Source organism: Oncorhynchus kisutch, linkage group LG2 (genome assembly GCF_002021735.2).
Source record: "Oncorhynchus kisutch isolate 150728-3 linkage group LG2, Okis_V2, whole genome shotgun sequence".
Lineage (NCBI taxonomy): Eukaryota > Metazoa > Chordata > Actinopteri > Salmoniformes > Salmonidae > Oncorhynchus > Oncorhynchus kisutch.
The window spans coordinates 1,035,149-1,057,217 of record NC_034175.2 but is presented as its reverse complement, the minus strand read 5'-3'; the positions used below and the strand labels follow the sequence as shown (position 1 = coordinate 1,057,217).

General features: G+C 45.9%; 2 protein-coding genes across 2 annotated transcripts; both read left to right on the top strand.

Annotated features, from left to right (window-relative positions):
- The first annotated feature begins 130 nt into the window (after nt 1–130).
- LOC109880374 (DNA repair and recombination protein RAD54B-like) lies at nt 131–21,708 on the top strand. The gene is made up of 15 exons (XM_031836619.1): nt 131–238; nt 738–910; nt 2,587–2,782; nt 16,329–16,550; nt 16,745–17,044; nt 17,162–17,324; nt 17,524–17,749; nt 18,361–18,447; nt 18,608–18,728; nt 18,809–18,948; nt 19,269–19,559; nt 19,628–19,791; nt 20,538–20,799; nt 20,981–21,245; nt 21,320–21,708. The coding sequence occupies exons 2-15, from the start codon at nt 743–745 to the stop codon at nt 21,538–21,540; spliced, it is 2,826 nt and encodes a 941-aa protein (XP_031692479.1). The 5' UTR covers nt 131–238; nt 738–742; the 3' UTR covers nt 21,541–21,708.
- On the top strand, nt 5,020–10,038 carry LOC109880373 (fibrinogen silencer-binding protein-like). Its single transcript, XM_020472580.2, has 2 exons — nt 5,020–6,892; nt 9,096–10,038. The coding sequence occupies exons 1-2, from the start codon at nt 6,477–6,479 to the stop codon at nt 9,643–9,645; spliced, it is 966 nt and encodes a 321-aa protein (XP_020328169.2). The 5' UTR covers nt 5,020–6,476; the 3' UTR covers nt 9,646–10,038.
- Nucleotides 21,709–22,069: the final 361 nt, after the last annotated feature.

Genomic DNA, 22,069 nt, shown 5'->3' with positions numbered 1-22,069 from the left:
CTGACAGCGGCAGATTGGGTTTCTTATCGCAAGACGACCGAACTAGAGCAAACTCCACCGTTTGGGGCCGCGGGAGTAGAAAACGAGTGCACTCACTCACACTGGACTCCACCCCTCTACGTAACACGTAGCCAATAGCAGTTTACGCCACTTTAGCGGGAGAATTCCTCTCTGAAGAGTTGTGTATCATTGTTTTCTTGTAACTAACTTTATAGCCGAGGCTTGCTTGACTAAACAGGTATGTAATTAAACACACATTTATGCCTTATGGTATCTTTCCAGCATATTGTCACAAGCTAGTTGGTTGTTATAGACGATGAGATGAAAATGTTGAAGTGTTCTGCACTAATTTGGGCTAACTAGCTACACTAACAGTTAACGTAATGTATCTATCTGAACCAACAATGACGTGTATAAACTCATCGTTGGTATAAACCCATACATCTCATTGATCTGAACTAACTATTCAAGGGCCATGTACACTGAATGGAAGTAATATATAGCTATGTTATGTAAATCTGTTATTTAACTAGCTGCCTTTTACTAATCAGCTGCTTACTAGAACATTGATTAGCTAGTTAGCTAGCTGAATAAGGTGTTACAGTAGGGAACAAAAGCCTCCATACCCAGGACCACTAGTACTTGTTCTCCAGGGGGCTCAGGGTTGGCTACCCATAAGCCCTCTTATAGATGTGAAATGATTTGATCAAATATTACAAACCCCCCCTCACTCACAGACAGGATGCGTCGCTCAGGGGCCCCCAGCCAGGTCTTTGGTAACATGGCGAAGAAGCCCCGGTTCGTCCCTCCTGGAGCCTCACTGGCTGGTCCTCCTGATCCCCCTGTGGGTACTCTGCTTGAACCGGAGCCTCTGGCCCCGAAACTCTCCCCGGGAAACGTGCTCTACAAGGTGAACACACGGTCCACTTCACTTTCATTCTTAGCCACAAATGTGACCCCTATTACTATTGTAGTAACTAAACATAGGAGTCATATTGGAGCTACTTCTCTCTCTAGCCGATGTGAGTAAGACCTTTAACAAATTAACATTCACAAGGCCGCAGGGCCAGACAGATTACCAGGACGTGTACTCAGAGCATGCACTGACCAGCTGGGAAGTGTCTAAACTGACATTTTCAACTTCTTCCTGACCCAGTCTGTAATACCTACATGTTTCAAGCAGACCACCATAGACCCTGTGCCCAAGAACACCAAGGTAACCTATCTAAATGACTACCGCCATGTAGCATCTGTAGTCATGAAATGCTATGAAAGGCTGGTCATGGCTCACATCAATACCATCATCCCAGACACCCTGGATCCACTCCAGTTCGCATACCTCCCCAACAGATCCACAGATGACACAATCTGTATTGCACTCCACACTGCCCTTACCCACTTGGACAAAAGGAACACCTACGTGAGAAGGCTGTTCATTGACTACATCTCAGTGTTCAACACCATAGTGCCCTCCATGCTCATCACTAAGGTAAGGACCCTGGGACTGAACATCTCCCTCTGCAACTGGGTCCTGGACTTCCAGTCAGCGTGCCCCCAGGTTTTGAGGGTTGGCAACAACATCCGCCATGCTCACCCTTAATATGGGGGCCCTTCAGGGGTGCGTGCTTAGTCCACTCCTGTACCCCCTGTTCAACCATGACTGTGTAGGTGTGCATGACTCCCACACCATTAAGTTTTCCCGACAACATAACGGTGATAGGCCTGATCACCGACAACAATGAGACATCCTATAGGGAGGAGGACAGAGACAACAACTTCTCCCTCAATGTCAGCAAGACAAAAGAGCCGATGGTAGACAACACGAAACGGAGGGCCGAGCACACCCACATTCATATCGACAGGGCTGTAGTGGAGGGGCTGCATCACCGCTTGGTATGGCAACTGCTTGGCATCCGACCACATGGCAATACAGAGGGTAGTGAGTACGACCCAGTACATCACTGGGCCAAGCTAACTGCCATCAAGGACCTCTATGCCAGGCGGTGCCAGAGGAAGGCCCTAAATCCAGCCACCCAAATCATTGACTGTTCTCTCTGCTACCGTACGGCAAGCACTACCAATGCACCAACAGGACCCTGAATAGCTTCTAGCCCCAAGCCATAAGACTGCTAAATAGTTTGTTTAAAAAAAACATTTCAATGGTTTACATTTATATTGTAGTCATTTAGTAGACACTATTATCCATAGCTACTTAGTTAGTGCATCCATCTTAAGATAGCTAGGTGGAACAACCACACATCTCAGTCATAGTAAGTACATTTTTCCTGAAAGTAGCTATCAGCAAAGTCAGGCCTAGTAAGGGGGTGTTAGTTAACAAATTGCTTTTTTGTCAACTTCTCGTTACTCATTGTGTATCTATTTTATTATTACGTGTTTTTTTTCTATTATTTCTCTGTTGTAAAGTAAGTAAGCATTTCACTGTTAGTCCAGACCTGTTGTTTACAAAGCATATGACAAATAACATTTGAATTTATTTGACATTATCCAAGACAGTGTAAAGGGTTTCACTCCTACTGCGACATGTGGACCTTCTCAGACCTATCTAACAGTTCTCCTTCCTTGCAGGTCCAGCGGAGCCTCTCAGCCCCTGCACCGCCGCTTGCCCTGCCTGTGAAGGCCTTCAGCCTGGCTAAGAGCAGCCCCCAAGCCCCAGGCCTGTCCAGAGCTCTAGCCAGGGTGCTAGGTGCAGCAGACAGTAAGAAGAATGAGCTAGAGCCTGAAGACCCTTCCTTTACAGAGGAGAACACTGTAGACCCAGCTGGTGAGTCAGACATGGGAGGATGGGAGGTGGGTTGTGGTGGTGGCACAGTAAACGTTGCCATTGAAACCAGGTATTCCTGGTGTAGATCTAATGCATTTAAATGTGGAGCAGTACTTATGGTAAGCTTTGGATTTACTCTCTATGTCAAAAGCAGAAATCCTGGTGGTGAAAATCACAGATTTATAAAGCAACAAAGTTACTACAAACCAACGATGATGGTAAGAATATTCAGGAACATTTTGTGTGCCATAAGAAATGAAGTATATTAACTATGTAGCATATATTGTTTACATTTCACTGCTGTTGCTAAAGATGTTCTGAAACATTGTTTGAGAGATGCTGGGATTTTGTATTAGGTTAACGATTGAGTTTAAGGCCCAAAAAGGTGAGGCACGGGTAGAAACTGTGTTTTTCAATTAAGAACATACAGTGCCTTCAGAAAGTATTCAGACCCCTTGACTTTTTCCGCACTTTGCTACGTTACAGCCTTATTCTAAAATGGATTAAATAAAAACAAATCCTCAGCAATATACACACAATACCCCATAATGACAACCCGAAAACAGGTTTTTCAAACATTTTCTAAATTTATACAAAATGTAAAATTGATACCTTATTTACTTAAGTATTCAGACCCTTTGCTATGAGATTCAAAATTGAGCTCAGGTGCATCCTGTTTCCATTGAGCATCCTTGAGATGTTTCTACAACTTGGAGCCCACCAGTGGTAAATTCAGTTGTTTGGACATGATTTAGAAAGGCACACACCTGTCTATGTAAGGTCCCACAGTCAAAGGAATTGTCCGTAGAGCTCAGAGACAGGATTGTGTCGAGGCACAGATCTAGAGAAGGGTAACAAAACATTTCTGCAGCATTGAAGATCCCCAAGAACACAGTGGCCTCCGTCATTCTTAAATGGAAGAAGTCTCTGAATGTCCTTGAGTGGCCCAGCCAGAGCCCGGACTTGAACCTAATCGAACATCTCTGGAGAGACCTGAAAATAACCGTGCAACAACGTTCCCCATCCAACCTGACAGAGCTTGAGAGGATCTGCAGAGAAAAAATACAGGTGTGCCAAGATTGTAGCGTCATACCCAAGAAGACTCGAGGCTGTAATCGCTGCCAAAGGTGCTTCAACAAAGTACTGAGTAAAGGGTCTGAATACTCATGTAAATGTAATATTTCAGTAAAGGAAATATCTAAATGAGCAAACATTTCTAAAAACCTCTTTTTGCTTTGTCATTATGGGGTATTGTGTGTAGATTGATGAGGAGAAAAAAAGTGATTTCATCAATTTGACATTAAGGCTGTAACATAACAAAATGTGGAAAAGTCAAGGGGTCTGAATACTTTCTGAAGGGACTGTATACTTATTTACAATGACGGAGGCAAAGAGGCAAAACTTTCCAGTTTGAGTGTGTTTTGCAGCTTGTTCCAGTCGCTAGCTGCAGCGAACTGAAAAGAGCAGCGACCCAGGGATGTGTGTGCTTTGGGGACCGTTAACAGAATGTGACTGGCAGAACGGGTGCTGTATGTATATTTGTATTGTTTTATTTAACCTTTATTTAACTAGTCAGTAAAGAACAAATTCATATTTTACAATGATGGCCTACCCCGGAAAAACCCTCCCCTAACCCTGATGACACTGGACCAATTTGTGCGCCGCCCTATGGGATTCTCGATCACGGCCGGTTGTGATACAGCACGGGATAGAACCTCACCAACCTATGGACCCTGGGACGGGACCCTAGGACTGAACCCCTCCCTCTGCAACTTAACCACAAAGCACTATAGAGGTTGGTGCGGCAACCCAGTGCATCACTGGGGCCATGCTCAACAACCATCCAGGACCTGTAACGACGTTCTTCGTTTGAAGGAGAGTCGGACCGAAATGCAGCGTGGTGGTTAATCATGATCTTTAATGAAAATAATGACGATACATGAAATAACTTATAAATACAAAACAACAAACGGAACGTGAAACTTATTACAGCCTATCTGGTGAACACTACACAGAGACAGGAACAATCACCCACGAAATACAAAGTGAAACTCAGGCTACCTAAATACGGTTCCCAATCCGAGACAACGAGAATCACCTGACTCTGATTGAGAACCGCCTCAGGCAGCCAAGCCTATACTAGACACACCCCTAATCAACCACAATCCCAATGCCTACAAAAACCCCAATAAGACAATACAATAACCCCATGTCACACCCTGGCCTGAACAAATAATTAAAGAAAACACAAAATACTAAGACCAAGGCGTGACAGGACCTCTATATCAGAGGAAGGCCTGAAAAATTGCCAAAGACTCCAGCCACCCTAACCATAGACTGTTTACTCTGCTACCGTCTGGCAAACGGTATTGGAGCACCAGCTCTCAGACCCACAGGCTCAGTTAAAAAGCTGTTAATTTTTGTCAGCCTGATTTAGGCTTTAGCCGATACTCGTTGGTGTATTTTAATTATGACTACATATTAAAGGATTTTTAATTTGCAAACCCTCACGTGTGCCTGGACTTGGAATTTTTTATGCCACTTAACACCTATTTGTGGTTAGAATTTTTCCTTGAAACCAAGATCATATATATGCTGCTTTAGAAAGGAAATGCAGCAAACCGGTATGGCCTTTCTAAGGTGAGCAACATTTAGTCTATCCATTTAGGACTGGCAGGGATTTATTTGATGCTTGGGCTTCAGTGACACAAACACACACTGAATGAAGCCTAGCCAACTGTAACAAGCCTATGTTTTAATGACAGCAGGTCCAGCATTATGCAAATGAGCGTGGGTAGTGCAGCGGCAGCGCGAGGCAGATTAGAGCTGTGCCTGGGATCAGTGAGCACACGCGCTCTGTCCCCCTCCCTCTCAGAGCAACTAGGCCTCTGTCTGTCTCTCCTTTCTCCGCTTTTCCTCTCTCTTTAGCTTTTCACTAGTTTTCCCTATTTCTGTTGTTCCCGTCGGCGGATGATTAGTGTGTTTCTCTTTGAGAAGCAGCTCTGATTTTCCTTTGTGTATATATTTTTTTTTTTAAATCGCGCATTCGCACGGACTCGCGCTGCGCGCACACCTCTCCGGTTGAACCAGCGCCGTTTCCTCTTTTCTAGTTAAACGGAAATAAGGATAAAGAAAATGCATCTTTACAATTTCATCGTCATTTCACCATGTAAGCACACACACTCCCCCCGTATGTTAGTATTTGGTGTATAGCAGTTAGAACGAGCGCTGGTTTGAGGTTAAGAGAGACCGGGCTGTAAGTAGGTCGGGCTGGGTTTAAGCGGCTTTAGCCTGCGTCAGCCTAAGCTGGTAGGAATTCACCCAAAGCCCTCCGCGGTAGGCGGGGGCCTAAACGAGGCTGGCCTAGTTAAGCCTGATTCTTATTGTTGCCCGTGTGTGTTGTGTAACACAGAGCAGAGAAGACCTCGGATGAGAGAGAGTACATGCAGTTAGACAGAGACTGTTTGATTGAGAATCCATGAAGGGGGAGAAAGAAGACAGACAAGGAAGAGAGTGAGTGAGAGTTAAACCAGTATTAGCCTGAGCCTCATCACAGAACAGAAAGAAAGGGGAGGTAGAGAACCAGACCAAATCTCAAAAGAAGGAGAGGAAAATAAGCAAGATATTGTGTTGAGTTAGTGCTGGTGTCTAGGCCTGGCTCGGTCCAGTCTGGTTCCCTGGGCTATGTTCTAAGATGGCGTCTGGGTCCGTCTACATGTCGTCCAGTATGGTGGGTAAGGCTCGCTCCTCCAACTTCACCCTGTCTGAGAAACTGGACCTGCTGAAGCTGGTCCGCCCACACATTCTCATCCTGGAGGAGCACACCAACAAGCATGCTGTCATCGTGGACAAGAACAAGTGCTGGGACACAGTGTCTGAGCAGTACAACGTCCTGGGGGGGGACAGGCCCCCCCGCACTGCCCAGGGCCTACGCACCCTCTACAAGAGGCTGAAGGAGTCGGCCAAACAGGAAGTGATGCAACGGAGACACGCCCAGCCAGAGTACAGAGGAAGTATATCTGAACCAACCAGGAGAGTGATGGAGATGATACCTCACCTTTTCCATCACGGAGCAATTCACCATGATAAAGACCCAGCGACGATGCACAGGTGAGACACACACACACACACAGTCTGCTCTATACAGCTCTCAGAGAGGGGAGGGGCTGCTCTACTAGGGAGGGACTGCTCTGTAGAGCTCTACTAGTAACTAGAGGAGAGGGGCTGCTCTGCTAAAGAGGGGAGGGGCTGCTCTGGAGAGCTCTACTAGTAACTAGAGGGGAGGGGCTGCTCTACTAGAGGAGCTGCGCTGTAGAGCTCTACTAGAGCGGGGAGGGGCTGCTCTGGAGAGCTCTACTAGTAACCAGAGGAGAGGGGAGGGGCTGCTCTACTAGAGGAGCTGCTTTGTAGAGCTCTACTAGTAACTAGAGGGGAGGGGCTGCTCTGTAGAGCTCTACTAATAACTAGAGGGGAGGGGCTGCTCTGTAGAGCTATACTAGTAACTAGAGGGGAGGGGCTGCTCTACTGGGGAGGGGCTGCTCTGTAGAGCTATACTAGTAACTAGAGGGGAAGAGCTGCTCTACTAGAGCGGGGAGGGGCTGCTCTGTAGAGCTCTACTAGTAATTGGAGGGGAGGGGCTGCTCTGTAGAGCTCTAGTAACTAGAGGGGAGGGCTGCTCTACTAGAGAGGAGAGGGGCTGCTCTGTAGAGCTCTACTAGTAACGAGAGGGGAGGGGCTGCTCTGTAGAGCTCTACTAGTAACAAGAGGGGCTGCTCTACTAGAGAGGGGAGGGGCTGCTCTGTAGAGCTCTACTAGTAATTGGAGGGGAGGGGCTGCTCTGTAGAGCTCTAGTAACTAGAGAGGGGAGGGCTGCTCTACTAGAGAGGACAGGGGCTGCTCTGTAGAGCTCTACTAGTAACGAGAGGGGAGGGGCTGCTCTGTAGAGCTCTACTAGTAATTAGAGGAGAGGGGCTGCTCTGTAGAGCTCTACTAGTAACGAGAGGGGAGGGCTGCTCTACTAGAGAGGAGAGGGGCTGCTCTGTAGAGCTCTACTAGTAACGAGAGGGGAGGGGCTGCTCTGTAGAGCTCTACTAGTAACAAGAGGGGCTGCTCTACTAGAGAGGGGAGGGGCTGCTCTGTAGAGCTCTACTAGTAATTGGAGGGGAGGGGCTGCTCTGTAGAGCTCTAGTAACTAGAGAGGGGAGGGCTGCTCTACTAGAGAGGACAGGGGCTGCTCTGTAGAGCTCTACTAGTAACGAGAGGGGAGGGGCTGCTCTGTAGAGCTCTACTAGTAATTAGAGGAGAGGGGCTGCTCTGTAGAGCTCTACTAGTAATTAGAGGAGTGGGGCTGCTCTGTGGAGCTCTACTAGTAATTACAGGGAAGGGGCTGCTCTGTAGAGCTCTACTAGTAATTCGATGGGAGGGGCTGCTCTGTAGAGCTCTATTAGTAATATGAGGGGAGGGCTGCTCTGTAGAGCTCTACTAGTAATTACAGGGGAGGGGCTGCTCTGTAGATCTCTACTAGGGAGGGGCTGCTCTATAGAACTGAACACAGAGCTAACCTCAATCAGTTTACACACGCACACATACACACTCCTCATGCTCACACTTTTGACCTCAACAGCCTAAATTCGTCAGGACATGGACTGACGAATCTGGTCAATTCACATTTTAAACGTAGGAGAGGTGTTAGCCCACAGTAGGCGAATGCATTCTTTAGCAAAGTATGAGATGGTCATGAAAAGGGTTTTATGGAGAATGTTTTTGACCATCCCGAAGACCGGTTGTGTTTCTACACAGCCGGTCTTCTACACCTGCATTTCTTGTTGTTTGGGGTTTTAGGCTGGGTTTCTGTACAGCACTTTGTGACATCGGATGATGTAAAAAGGGCTTTATAAATACATTTGATTGATTGAATACTCTCAATACCCCCACCTAGTGCCACTTATACATGTATGGCTGTAGTAATTAAGCTGTATTCTATTCCATATTATCTCTATAGGGGGATGTATAATAAGACAGTAATAAAGATGTATTATTCTGTTAATCTGCAGGGTGATGTATAATAAGACAGTAATAAAGATGTATTATTCTGTTAATCTGCAGGGTGATGTATAATAAGACAGTAATAAAGATGTATTATTCTGTTAATCTGCAGGGTGATGTATAATAAGACAGTAATAAAGATGTATTATTCTGTTAATCTGCAGGGTGATGTATAATAAGACAGTAATAAAGATGTATTATTCTGTTAATCTGCAGGGTGATGTATAATGAGACAGTAATAAATATGTATTATTCTGTTAATCTGCAGGGTGATGTATAAGCATGACTCTCCCATGGAGCAACCTGGCAGCAGCTCCTCCCTCCCAGACTACCCATCAAACCCCGTCACCCACCACCTGGACCAGGATGTGGTCAGGCTGGACCAGGACGTGGACGTGAAGCCTCCGCCAGACCTGACCATCCTCTCCACGCGTGTGGGGGTGGTGCTAGGAGGAGAGGGGGCGGAGGAGGAAGATGAGGACTTGGGCAGTGTCCATGGTTATGACGGCTCCCTCTCTCCCTGCCCATCCTCTGTCGTCCTGCCCCTCTCCACCTCACCCGTTCCACTGCAACGTGACCTTTACCCTCATGACCACTACCCCCGCTGTGACCCTGACAGGCTCCGTCCCCTTCAGCTGGCCAAGGAGGAGCACGAGCAGGTCATGACCAATCACAGAAAGATGGGCGTATACCTGGAGGAGAAGAGGGAGGGGCTAAAGAGGAAGCAGGAACTGGAGGAGGAGCTTCTGAGAGCAAAAATCAAAGTAGAGAAACTGAGGGCAGCCAGGCTGAGACATGGACTACCACTGCCCCTATAATTAACACACCCATGGTCTGACTGGACTGACTATATGGAACTCAGGAGGATGCTCTGAACTGTTTCTATGTCTGTGTTTAGTGTGTGGAAGAGGGGTTTGGCCTGAGAAATCATGTTTGTGTGATGAACAGTGAGTTTGAGGGAGGATTTAAAGGTCCAATGCAGCCTTCTCAATCTCAAATCATTTCTGGGTAACAATGAATTACATTACTGTGATTGTTTTCTATTAAAATGCTCAAAAAGAGACAAAAATAGATTCTTGGCGAAGTTCAATTTCTCAAGTAAGAATTTTGCTTGGATTGTCTGCGTGGAGTGAGTGGAGAGGGGGAAACTGATAACAAACTGTTATTGGCAGAACGGTTTGGAACTCTCTTTCTTACTGGTCTATTAACACATTTATGGTGATGTCACCAGGCAGGCCAAAACTCCATCCCACCAAAACAGGCTGAAATTTCAGCCAATCTTTTCAAATCAAATTTATTTATATAGCCCTTTGTACATCAGCTGATATCTCAAAGTGCTGTACAGAAACCCAGCCTAAAACCCCAAACAGCAAGCAATGCAGGTGTAGAAGCACGGTGGCTAGGAAAAACTCCCTAGAAAGGCCAAAACCTAGGAAGAAACCTAGAGAGGAACCAGGCTATGTGGGGTGGCCAGTCCTCTTCTGGCTGTGCTGGGTGGAGATTATAACAGAACATGGCCAAGATGTTCAAATGTTCATAAATGACCAGCATGGTCAAATAATAATAATGCAGAACTGTTGAAACTGGAGCAGCAGCACAGCCAGGTGGGCTGGGGACAACAAGGAGTCATCATGTCAGGTAGTCCTGAGGCATGGTCCTAGGGCTCAGGTCCTCCGAGAGAGCGAAAGAAAGAGAGAATTAGAGAGCACACTTAAATTCACACAGGACACCAAATAGGACAGGAGAAGTACTCCAGATATAACAAACTGACCCTAGCCCCCCGACACATAAACTACTGCAGCATAAATACTGGAGGCTGAGACAGGAGGGGTCAGGAGACACTGTGGCCCCATCCGAGGACACCCCCGGACAGGGCCAAACAGGAAGGATATAACCCCACCCACTTTGCCAAAGCACAGCCCCCACACCACTAGAGGGATATCTTCAACCACCAACTTACCATCCTGAGACAAGGCCGAGTATAGCCCACAAAGATCTCCGCCACGGCACAACCCAAGGGGGGGTGCCAACCCAGACAGGAAGATCACATCAGTGACTCAACCCACTCAAGTGACGCACCCCTCCTAGGGACGGTATGAAAGAGCCCCAGTAAGCCAGTGACCCAGTAACCCAGTGACTCAGCCCCTGTAATAGGGTTAGAGGCAGAGAATCCCAGTGGAAAGAGGGGAACCGGCCAGGCAGAGACAGCAAGGGCGGTTCGTTGCTCCAGAGCCTTTCCGTTCACCTTCCCACTCCTGGGCCAGACTACACTCAATCATATGGCCCACTGAAGAGATGAGTTCAGTAAAGACTTAAAAGTTGAGACCGATCTGCGTCTCTCACATGGGTAGGCAGACCATTCCATAAGAATTTAGCTCTATAGGAGAAAGCCCTGCCTCCAGCTGTTTGCTTAGAAATTCTAGGGACAATTAGGAGGCCTGCGTCTTGTGACCGTAGCGTACGTGTAGGTATGTACGGCAGGACCAAATCGGAGAGAGAGGTAGGAGCAAGCCCATGTAATGCTTTGTAGGTTAGCAGTAAAACCTTGAAATCAGCCCTTGCCTTGACAGGAAGCCAGTGTAGGGAGGCTAGCACTGGTGTAATATGATCAAATTTTTTGGTTCTAGTCAGGATTCTAGCAGCCGTATTTAACACTAACTGAAGTTTATTTACTGCTTTATCCGGGTAGCCGGAAAGTAGAGCATTGCAGTAGTCTAACCTAGAAGTGACAAAAGCATGGATGAATTTTTCTGCATCATTTTTGGACAGAAAGTTTCAGATTTTTGCAATGTTACGTAGATGGAAAAAAGCTGTCCTTGAAATGGTCTTGATATGTTCTTCAAAAGAGAGATCAGGGTCCAGAGTAACGCTGAGGTCCTTCACAGTTTTATTTGAGACAACTGTACAACCATTAAGATTAATTGTCAGATTCAACAGAAGATCTCTTTGTTTCTTGGGACCTAGAACAAGCATCTCTGTTTTGTCCGAGTTTAAAAGTAAAAAGTTTGCAGCCATCCACTTATTTCTTATTTCTGAAACACATGCTTCTAGCGAGGGCAATTTTGGGGCTTCACCATGTTTCATTGAAATGTACTGCTGTGTGTCATCCGCATAGCAGTGAAAGTTAACATTATGTTTTCGAATGACATCCCCAAGAGGTCAAATATATAGTGAAAATAATAGTGGTCCTAAAACGGAACCTTGAGGAACACCGAAATTTACAGTTTATTTGTCAGAGGATAAACCATTCAGAGACAAACTGTTATCTTTCCGACAGATAAGATCTAAACCAGGCCAGAACTTGTCCGTGTAGACCAATTTGGGTTTCCAATCTCTCCAAAAGAATGTGGTGATCGATGGTATCAAAAGCAGCCCTAAGGTCTAGGAGCACGAGGACAGATGTGGAGCCTCGGTCTGATGCCATTAAAAGGTCATTTACCACCTTCACAAGTGCAGTCTCAGTGCTATGATGGGGTCTAAAACCAGACTGAAGCATTTCGTATACATTGTTTGTCTTCAGGAAGGCAGTGAGTTGCTGCACAACAGCCTTTTCTAACATTTTTGAGAGGAATGGAAGATTCAATATAGTTTTTATATTTTCTGGGTCAAGGTTTGGCTTTTTCAAGAGAGGCTTTATTACTGCCACTTTTAGTGAGTTTGGTACACATCCGGTGGATAAGAGAGCCGTTTATTATGTTCAACATAGGAGGGCCAAGCACAGGAAGCAGCTCTTTCAGTAGTTTAGTTGGAATAGGGTCCAGTATGCAGCTTGAAGGTTTAGAGGCCATGATTATTTTCATCATTGTGTCAAGAGATATAGTAATAAAACACTTGAGCGTCTCTCTTGATCCTAGGTCCTGGCAGAGTTGTGCAGACTCGGGACAACTGAGCTTTGAAGGAATACGCAGATTTAAAGAGGAGTCCGTAATTTGCTTTCTAATAATCATGATCTTTTCCTCAAAGAAGTTCATGAATTTATCACTGCTGAAGTGAAAGCCATCCTCTCTTGGGGAATGCTGCTTTTTAGTTAGCTATGCGACAGTATCAAAAAGGAATTTCAGATTGTTCTTATTTTCCTCAAGTAAGTTGGAAAAATAGGACGATCGCGCAGAAGGGTTCTTCGGTACTGCACGGTACTGTCTTTCCAAGCCAGTGGGAAGACTTCCAGTTTGATGTGGCGCCATTTCCATTCCAATTTTCTGGAAGCTTGCTTCAGAGCTCGGGTATTTTCTGTGTACCAGGGAGCTAGTTTCTTATGAGAAATGTTTTTAGTTTTTAGGGGTGCAACTGCATCTAGGGTATTGCGCAAGGTTAAAACTTTTCAAACATCTCTTACACTAAAACGGCATTATCATAGTTTTCACCATTTCACAGTATTCCAATCTCATAGTGTGGAAATATACAGTACCAGTCAAAAGTTTGGACACATCTACTAATTCAATTGTACTATTTTCTACATTGTAGAATAATAGTGAAGACATCAAAACTATGAAATAACACATATTGCGCCAAAAAAGTGTTCAACAAATCAAAATATATTTTATAATCTTTGAAGTAGCCACCCTTTTGTCTTGATGACATTTTTGCACACTCTTGGCATTCTCTCAACCAGCTTCATGAGGAATGCTTTTTCAACAGTCTTGAAGGAGTTCCCACAAATGCTGACCACTTGTTGGCTGCTTTTCCTCCACTCTGAAGTCCAACTCATCCCAAACCATCTCAATTGGGTTGAGGTCGGGTGATTGTGGAGGCCAGGTCAGCTGATGCTGCACCATCTCTCTCATTCTTGGTCAAATAGCCCTTACACAGCCTGGAGGTGTGTTTTAAGGTCATTGTTCTGTTAATACTAATGATAGTACCACTAAGCGCAGATGGGATGGCGTATCGCTGCAGAATGCTGTGGTAACTATGCTGGTTATGGGTGTCTCGAATTCTAAATGAATCACAGATAGTGTCATGAGCAAAGTACCATCACGCCTCCTCCATGCTTCACGATGGAAACCACATGCGGAGATCATCCATTCACCTACTCTGTGTCTCACAAAGACATGGCGGTTGGAACCAAAAATCTCACATTTGGAGTACAAATCCACCCATCTAATGTCCATTGCTCGTGTTTCTTGGTCCCAAAAACGTATCTTCTTATTGGTGTCCTTTAGTAGTGGTTTCTTTGCAGCAATTAGACCATGAAGGCCTGATTTAACGCAGTCTCCTCTGAACAGTTGATATTGAGATGTCTGTTACTTGAACTCTGAAGCAGTTATTTGGGCTGCAATTTCTGAGACTGGTAACTCTAACGAACTTATCCTCTGCGGCAGAGGTAACTCTGGGTCTTCCTTTCCTGTGGCGGTCGTCATGAGAGCCAGTTTCATCATAGCGCTTGATGGTTTTTGCGACTCCACTTGAAGAAACTTTCAAAGTTCTTAATGTTCCCTATTGACTGACCTTCATGTCTTAAAGTAATGATGGACTGTCGTTTCTCTTTGCTTATTTCAGCTGTTCTTGCCATAATATGGACTTGGTCTTTTACCAAATAGGGCTATCTTCTGTATAACACCCCTACCTTGTCACAACACAACTGATTAGCTCAAACTCAATAAGAAGGAAATAAATGTTTTAATAAGGCACACCTGTTAATGGAAATGCTTTCCAGGTGACTACCTCATGAAGCTGGTTGAGAGAATGCCAGGTGTGTGCGAAGCTGTAATCAAGGCAAAGGGTGGCTACTTTTGAAGAACCGAAAATATATTTAGATTTGTTTAACAATTTTTATGGTTACTACATGATTCCATATGTGTTATTTCATAGTTTGGATGTCTTCACTATTATTCTACAATGTAGACAATAGTAAAAATAAAGAAAAACCCTTGAATGAGTAGGTGTGTCCAAACTTTTAACTGGTACTGTATATAAAACACAGGAAAATCTAGTTTTGCACTGGGCCTTTTGAACAGTGTATTTGCGTAAGGAAGTATGTGTTTTGAGTGAGGATTTAAACAGTGTGTTTGCGTGTGGGACAGTGTGTGTGGTGACTACGGTTGAGTTATGACTCTGGAGCTAAAGACAATACAGATCTCTGCTTTTGTCAAACGAGAGGTGCTACTATCACTGGTTTTAAAACAGGTACTATTTTGACTGGTTTCATTTGGTTCAAAACCCTGTGTTGCTTTACCATCCCATTAGGAGGGAAGGTGATAGGTGACGAGGAGGGGTTTAGAAGGGGGTGTTGCTGTTACAGTGGTGTGATGTTCAGTGTTTGTTGTTCAGATCTGTGGTTTCATTGTTTTCTATTAAAATTGTTTTTCTAGTTTGGTTTTGTGCTTTATCATCTTCCTCTTCCCTTCTCCAACCTCTCCTTCTCTATCCCTCTCTCTTCCCTTCTCCAACCTCTCCTTCTCTATCCCTCTCTCTTCCCTTCTCCAACCTCCCCTTCTCTATCCCTCTCTCTTCCCTTCTCCAACCTCCCCTTCTCTATCCCTCTCTCTTCTCTTCTCCAACCTCCCCTTCTCTTTCCCTCTCTCTTCTCTTCTCCAACCTCCCCTTCTCTATCCGTCTCTCTTCTCTTCTCCAACCTCCCCTTCTCTATCCCTCTCTCTTCCCCTCTTCTTTAGCCCCTCACCCCCATATATCTCTCCTCACCTTTCCCCTTCGGTCTGGACTCAATATGAAGTTATCTTCACTGTAAGCCTGCTACCTGTAAGAGTGAATGTTTAATTCAGACCCTGTCTGCAGGTAACTGTTACACTAGTGAAGAAGTGAGGTAAAGCACAGATGCAGTGATGCTTAACAACTACAGTGACTATACAGTCCTAATATGGTAATGCTAGAGGAAACTGGATTAAATGTTTTTCTGTAAGGCAAGGGAGACCCTCTAGAGATAAATATAGTGAAATGGCTTGGACAGCCTTTTGCAGCCCAGGGCTGATGTCTCATCCTGGGCATGGCACTGTAGGAAAGTCTCAGGCTGCAAGTAGGGTGGAGGCCTCAATGAAGTAGCAACCTCAACTGGTGAACTGCCACTCAGCAGATCTAGATAAAACCTTAGTGAATCATATTTTGACATTTGTGTACACACGCAATTCACACGTTTCTAAATTGTATGTTGCTGCTGTCAATAACATAATTGAAAACAAATGTATTTTAAAGAGCAATTCAAAGCCTTGGTTCAGGGTGTAGTATTTTATTATTAGGAGCCCCATTAGCTACTGCTGAAACAGCAGATACTCTTCCTGGTGTCCACATGAAACATGAAACATGACATAATACAGAACATTAATGGACAGAACTACATACATTTAAAATAGGAATTCACGCTTTCATACCTTCCTGCTTTAGCTTATAGAAAAGACCAATCAGTATCTTGTACTGACAAAGAGTTGAGCTACTTGTCTCCACTGGTGTTTGTTCCAGTATATTTAGAGTTTGCAGGCTGCTGTTTGTGTGAGCAGTAATTTGTGTGTTAATGCTCTGATTATTAGTGTTGATGTTTTCTGGGTTTCAGATTTCAGATGTTCCTCACAGAGTCCGGCAGGATGCTGTGGTCCAGTCGGGGGAGGGTCTGGTAGCGGTGCTGGTTCTGGTTCTGACGGGCCGCGGTACTTCAGTGTGATGTGGTGTAAGGCCAGTGGGAGGAAACACAAACGCTGGCAGGGAGACGCTGTCCTGGTGACACAAGGGCGCACCGCCACGCTTAAAGACATGGAGGGCAAGGACATCGGCAAGGGTGAGTGTGTGAACATTTTAAGTTTCCCCAAACACAGATTAAACATAGTCCTTGACTAAAAATCATGCTCAATGGAGAATTCTGATTTGAAAGTGGTTTTAGTCCAGATCTAGGGCTACTCTGTGGCCAGGAGACCGGCCCTGAGAGGGTTATTTTCCGAGTGCATCGGAGAGTGATTCAGATTGTGTGTGTAGGTAGTGGCTATAAGGTATCAGAGCTGGCATCGCTGGGTGAAGGAGAGACCTTGATGATAGGAGCTAAACAGGTGGAGGTGATGGGACTCGTATCAGAGCTGGACTACAATAAGGGCCGCTGTTTCCTTGATGTCCATGTGGAGAAGGAGGAGCCTAAGATATCAGCTCCTCCCGCCTCACGACGCCCAGCTTCCAAACCGTTCTGCCGTCCGACGCTATTGGGCAGAGAGACTGATAGGGGAGTGGCCAAGCCTCAGGAGGAGGGGCCCTGTAAACCACGCCATGACCCTCTAGCACCAGGTAAATACACAGACATACAGTACACTCTCTCTCTCTCATCACACACACACATAAAGTTACACTTTCTCACACACTTCAAACACACCATACTCATCATCTCTCTAATGGTGTGTGTAGGAGCCATTGTTATGCCCCGGCCCTCAACCAATCACCAGTGGGCGTATAACAAGGCAGGCCTCCCACTGGTGGATGTGGTGGTTGACCCCTACTTGACCACTCACCTCCGACCCCACCAGCGAGACGGCCTGCTGTTCCTCTACGAGTGTGTCATGGGGATGAGGTAATAGGAGATGTGTGTCTGTTCATGATGAATACTCTGATCACTCCAAAGTGTAATGTTGTGTTCCACAAGGCTCTGTGCTGGGGCTGCTATTTATTTACTTTGATTCATTATCTCTGTGTGTGTGTGTGTGTGGTGTGTGTGTGTGTGTGTGTGTGTGTGTGTGTGTGTGTGTGTGTGTGTGGGTGGTGTGTGTCAGGGCTACATGTAGGTACGGTGCTATCCTGGCAGATGAGATGGGTCTGGGTAAGACCCTCCAGAGCGTGGCTTTGACATGGACGCTGCTAAAGCAGGGCCCATACGGCGGGAAGCCGGTTGCTAAGCTTGTGCTGGTGGTTGCCCCTGGCAGCCTGGTGCAGAACTGGGGGGCGGAGTTTAAGAAGTGGCTTGGCCGTGAGAGGATCAACGTCTACACTGTTAACCAGGTAGGGGTGTGTTTGATCAGCGTCTACACTGTTAACCAGGTAGGGGTGTGTTTGATCAGCGTCTACACTGTTAACCAGGTAGGGGTGTGTTTGATCAGCGTCTACACTGTTAACCAGGTAGGGGTGTGTTTGATCAGTGTCTACACTGTTAACCAGGTAGGGGTGTGTTTGATCAGCGTCTACACTGTTAACCAGGTAGGGGTGTGTTTGATCAGCGTCTACACTGTTAACCAGGTAGGGGTGTGTTTGGTCAGCGTCTACACTGTTAACCAGGTAGGGGTGTGTTTGATCAGCAAATACACTGTTAACCAGGTAGGGGTGTGTTTGATCAGTGTCTACACTGTTAACCAGGTAGGGGTGTGTTTGATCAGCGTCTACACTGTTAACCAGGTAGGGTTGTGTTTGGTCAGCGTCTACACTGTTAACCAGGTAGGGGTGTGTTTGATCAGCGTCTACACTGTTAACCAGGTAGGGGTGTGTTTGATCAGCGTCTACACTGTTAACCAGGTAGGGGTGTGTTTGGAGGAGGAGGAAGAGGGGGAGTGTGTTTCCCTGTAGTGCTGTTTCTGATCCATATGGTGATGTGTGTTCCGTGTTGTGTTGGTCATTAGGACCACAGGGTGGAGCTGTTTGCAGCGTCTCCTCTCCACAGTGTATTAGTGATCAGCTATGAGATGCTGCTTCGCTCTCTGGAAGTGGTGAGTTGGTTCACAGCAGCTTATCTAACAGGGGTGGGAAGTACCACTGTTACAACACTGTTGAATTACACCTCAACTCCTAAATGACACAGATTAGATGTACACTGGATGATACACGCATGGGACACTATAACGTTGTGTGTGTGTGTGTGTTGTCTAGGTACAGAAGCTGGAGTTTGGGCTGGTGATCTGTGATGAGGGTCACAGGTTGAAGAACAGCAGCATCAAGACTTCCTCTGCCCTCAGCGGTCTCAGCTGTACACGCAGAGTTATTCTGACAGGTACACACACAGCCCTCTGTTTTATTGACCTTTTACTTTCTCCTAGTATTTTCTCATCTATTGTGTTTGCTGTACTGTAGGTACTCCTGTCCAGAATGATCTGCAGGAGTTCTATGCCATCATAGAGTTTGTGAACCCGGGAATTCTGGGGTCGTCTGCTGCCTACAGGAAGGTGTACGAGGAGCCAATCCTCCGCTCTCGACAGCCCATCTGCACTGAGGTACATTAACCATCTACACTCTCTATATCTGTCTCTATACCTCTACACTATCTCTCTATTGTACACTCACAACAGCCCATCTGCACTGAGGTACATTACCCATCTACACTCTCTGTCTCTATACCTCTACACTATCTCTCTATTGTACGCTCCCGACAGCCCATCTGCACTGAGGTACATTAACCATCTACACTCTCTATATCTGTCTCTATACCTCTACACTATCTCTCTATTGTACGCTCACAACAGCCCTCTTGCGCTGAGGTACTGTCCCCATCTCTTTCTCTCCCTTCATTCCTTCTCTATATCTCTCCCTGTAGGAGGAGAGAGTTTTGGGGGAGGAGCGAGCGGCTGAGCTCTCTCGTCTGACTGGTCTGTTTATTCTGAGGCGGACCCAAGAGATCATCAACCGCTACCTGCCACCTCGTCTTGATTGGACAGTGTTCTGTAGCCCCTCCCCCTTGCAGCGGGAGCTGTACCAGGCTCTCCTCTCGCACCGTGTCATCCGAGCCTGTCTACAGGGGTCGACACAGACTCACACACACCTCGCCTGCATCACCGCCCTGAAAAAGCTCTGCAACCACCCAGGACTGCTCTACTCCACTGTACAGGTATGACACACAAAGACACGATGATGATGACAGCAATGATGATGATGATAATTGTGTGTGTGTTCCAGGAGCGTTCTGATGGCGGCTCAGCAGAGGGTTCTCTGTATGAAGGGCTAAGAGGTGTCTTTCCAGAGTCTTACTCTTCTGGGGGCTTCAGTACAGCTGACTCAGGGAAACTACTGGTCCTGTCTGACCTTCTGACCACTATTCACCACCTCAGCCCTACTGACAGGTAGGTGTGTGTGTATGCGTATATGTGTCTGTGTGTACGTATTTGTATGAAGTGCGTCAAGGGATCCGGGCACACTGGCATTGGTTTGTTGACACCATAGGGATCCTATTAAATTACTAGATGGGCTGTCATAAACCCTCAAAGTTCCAGAATGGAGTGAAAATGGCAGCCATATTGGCCAGGGAGAATCCAAACCTGTCTAATTGGAATGAATGACCATAGAGGCAGAATCCAGATGTTTCTTATAGAGGAAAATAAAAGCAAAGCATGTGATATCAGAAATTGTGTAATAGAATTATTGTCAACCTAAAATATTGTCATATAATTATAAATACAATTTATATAGATTTTATACACATTTTCTTTATAAATAGCCTTTGAAATATATGTAAACCGACCATAAATGTTATATGTTGCATTTACAACTTGTCTCAGTCCCATCATCAACTGAATGACTGTGTTGTTTCAATTGAATGTTGGCAGTTAATTAGAAACATTTCTATAATCATTCATCTAAAACTGGCTGGCTTAAAATGCATGACTTTATACAATATCTTATCACAGAACTCCCTGACCAACATGGTTGATCTTTAGACCATCATAAGAAGGTTCATGTCCAGTCTAGTATTCTAATTCTATGGTTGACACTCATACTCTGACACATAAACGTGAGATGATCTTGACCATCTTGATCCTGTGTGTGTGTGTGTGTGTGTGTGTGTGTGTTGCTGTATGTGTGTGTACAGGGTGGTGTTGGTGTCCAACTACACTCAGACGTTAGACCTACTCCAGGACCTGTGTGTCCACCTGGGCTACACCTACTGTCGCCTGGACGGCAAAACCCCCACCATCCAGAGGCAGCGATTGGTGGACAACTTCAACAGCCCTCACTCCGCCCACTTCCTCTTCCTCCTGAGTTCTAAAGCCGGAGGGGTGGGGCTTAACCTGATCGGGGCCTCCCACCTGGTCCTATACGACATCGACTGGAACCCTGCCAACGATATACAGGTACACACACACACTCTCACTCACCAGCATTAGTGTATGTTTCGTTCACACATGTACACGTTACTGGTCGGTCAGTACCTGCTATGCTCTTGGAGGAGTGAGGATGAGGAAGAGGCCTTCCTCCTGATGTGATAGTTGGGCTGATGTGTGTGTGTCTGTCTGTGTGTCTGTCCCCCTCCAGGCAATGTCACGAGTGTGGAGAGACGGACAGAAGAAGACTGTTCACATCTACCGCCTGCTCACTGCAGGTACCATAGAGGAGCGTATCTTCCAGAGACAGGTGTCCAAACAGGGGCTTTCTGGGACAGTGGTGGACTCGGGGAAAGGGGCGGAGCACACCAGCTTCTCCTCCAATGAGCTGCGAGATCTCTTCAGCCTGACGGACACACCCTGTCTCACTCACGACCTGCTACACTGCAGCTGCAGTATGGACGGATCAGCCCCGGGTAATATATATATATATATCACACCCGTTGTCTGCTTGTGTTTTTATTTAATGTGTTTCTTGTGTGTATTATAGAAGAAGGAGAGGATGAGGCGCCTGCGTCTGATAGGCCGTGCCAGCTGGGTCGTCAAGGTGACCGTGGTGGGGCAGGGCAGAAGCATCTGAGCATGTCAGAGCTGATACAGTGGAGACACTTCGCAGGGGACACACACACCTTCAGAGATGCTTACCTGGACCATGCACGAACCCACATCTCCTTCGCCTTCCAGTCCACCATCTCACACACCACTCAGTAACACACACACACACAGGCTTTCCACAAATGACCTTATGCAGAGACCAAAGAAGTGTCCCTCTCTGAGAAACATTGGACTATGTTATTCTTTCTTTATATTCTCTACTGTTTTTACAGTTTGATAGAAGAGAACGTGTAAATTATGGAATAAACTGCTACGTTATACTGTCTTTTTTTCTGTTGCAGAAATAACAAGATGAATCAAATCAAATGTTATTGGTCACATACACATGGTTAGCAGATGTTAATGGTCACATACACATGGTTAGCAGATGTTAATGGTCACATACACATGGTTAGCAGATGTTAATGGTCACATACACATGGTTAGCAGATGTTAATGGTCACATACACATGGTTAGCAGATGTTATTGGTCACATACACATGGTTAGCAGATGTTATTGGTCACATACACATGGTTAGCAGATGTTAATGGTCACATACACATGGCTAGCAGATGTTATTGGTCACATACACATGGTTAGCAGATGTTAATGGTCACATACACATGGTTAGCAGATGTTATTGG

Excerpts from the sequence above, each read along its gene's own strand:
- LOC109880374 (XM_031836619.1), top strand. The coding sequence starts at position 743 with ATGCGTCGCTCAGGGGCCCCCAGCCAGGTCTTTGGTAACATGGCGAAG. Across the intron at positions 18,729-18,808 it reads ACGCAGAGTTATTCTGACAG|GTACTCCTGTCCAGAATGAT; the intron begins GTACACACACAG and ends GCTGTACTGTAG. Across the intron at positions 19,560-19,627 it reads TGCTCTACTCCACTGTACAG|GAGCGTTCTGATGGCGGCTC; the intron begins GTATGACACACA and ends TGTGTGTTCCAG.
- LOC109880373 (XM_020472580.2), top strand. The coding sequence starts at position 6,477 with ATGGCGTCTGGGTCCGTCTACATGTCGTCCAGTATGGTGGGTAAGGCT. Across the intron at positions 6,893-9,095 it reads GACCCAGCGACGATGCACAG|GGTGATGTATAAGCATGACT; the intron begins GTGAGACACACA and ends GTTAATCTGCAG.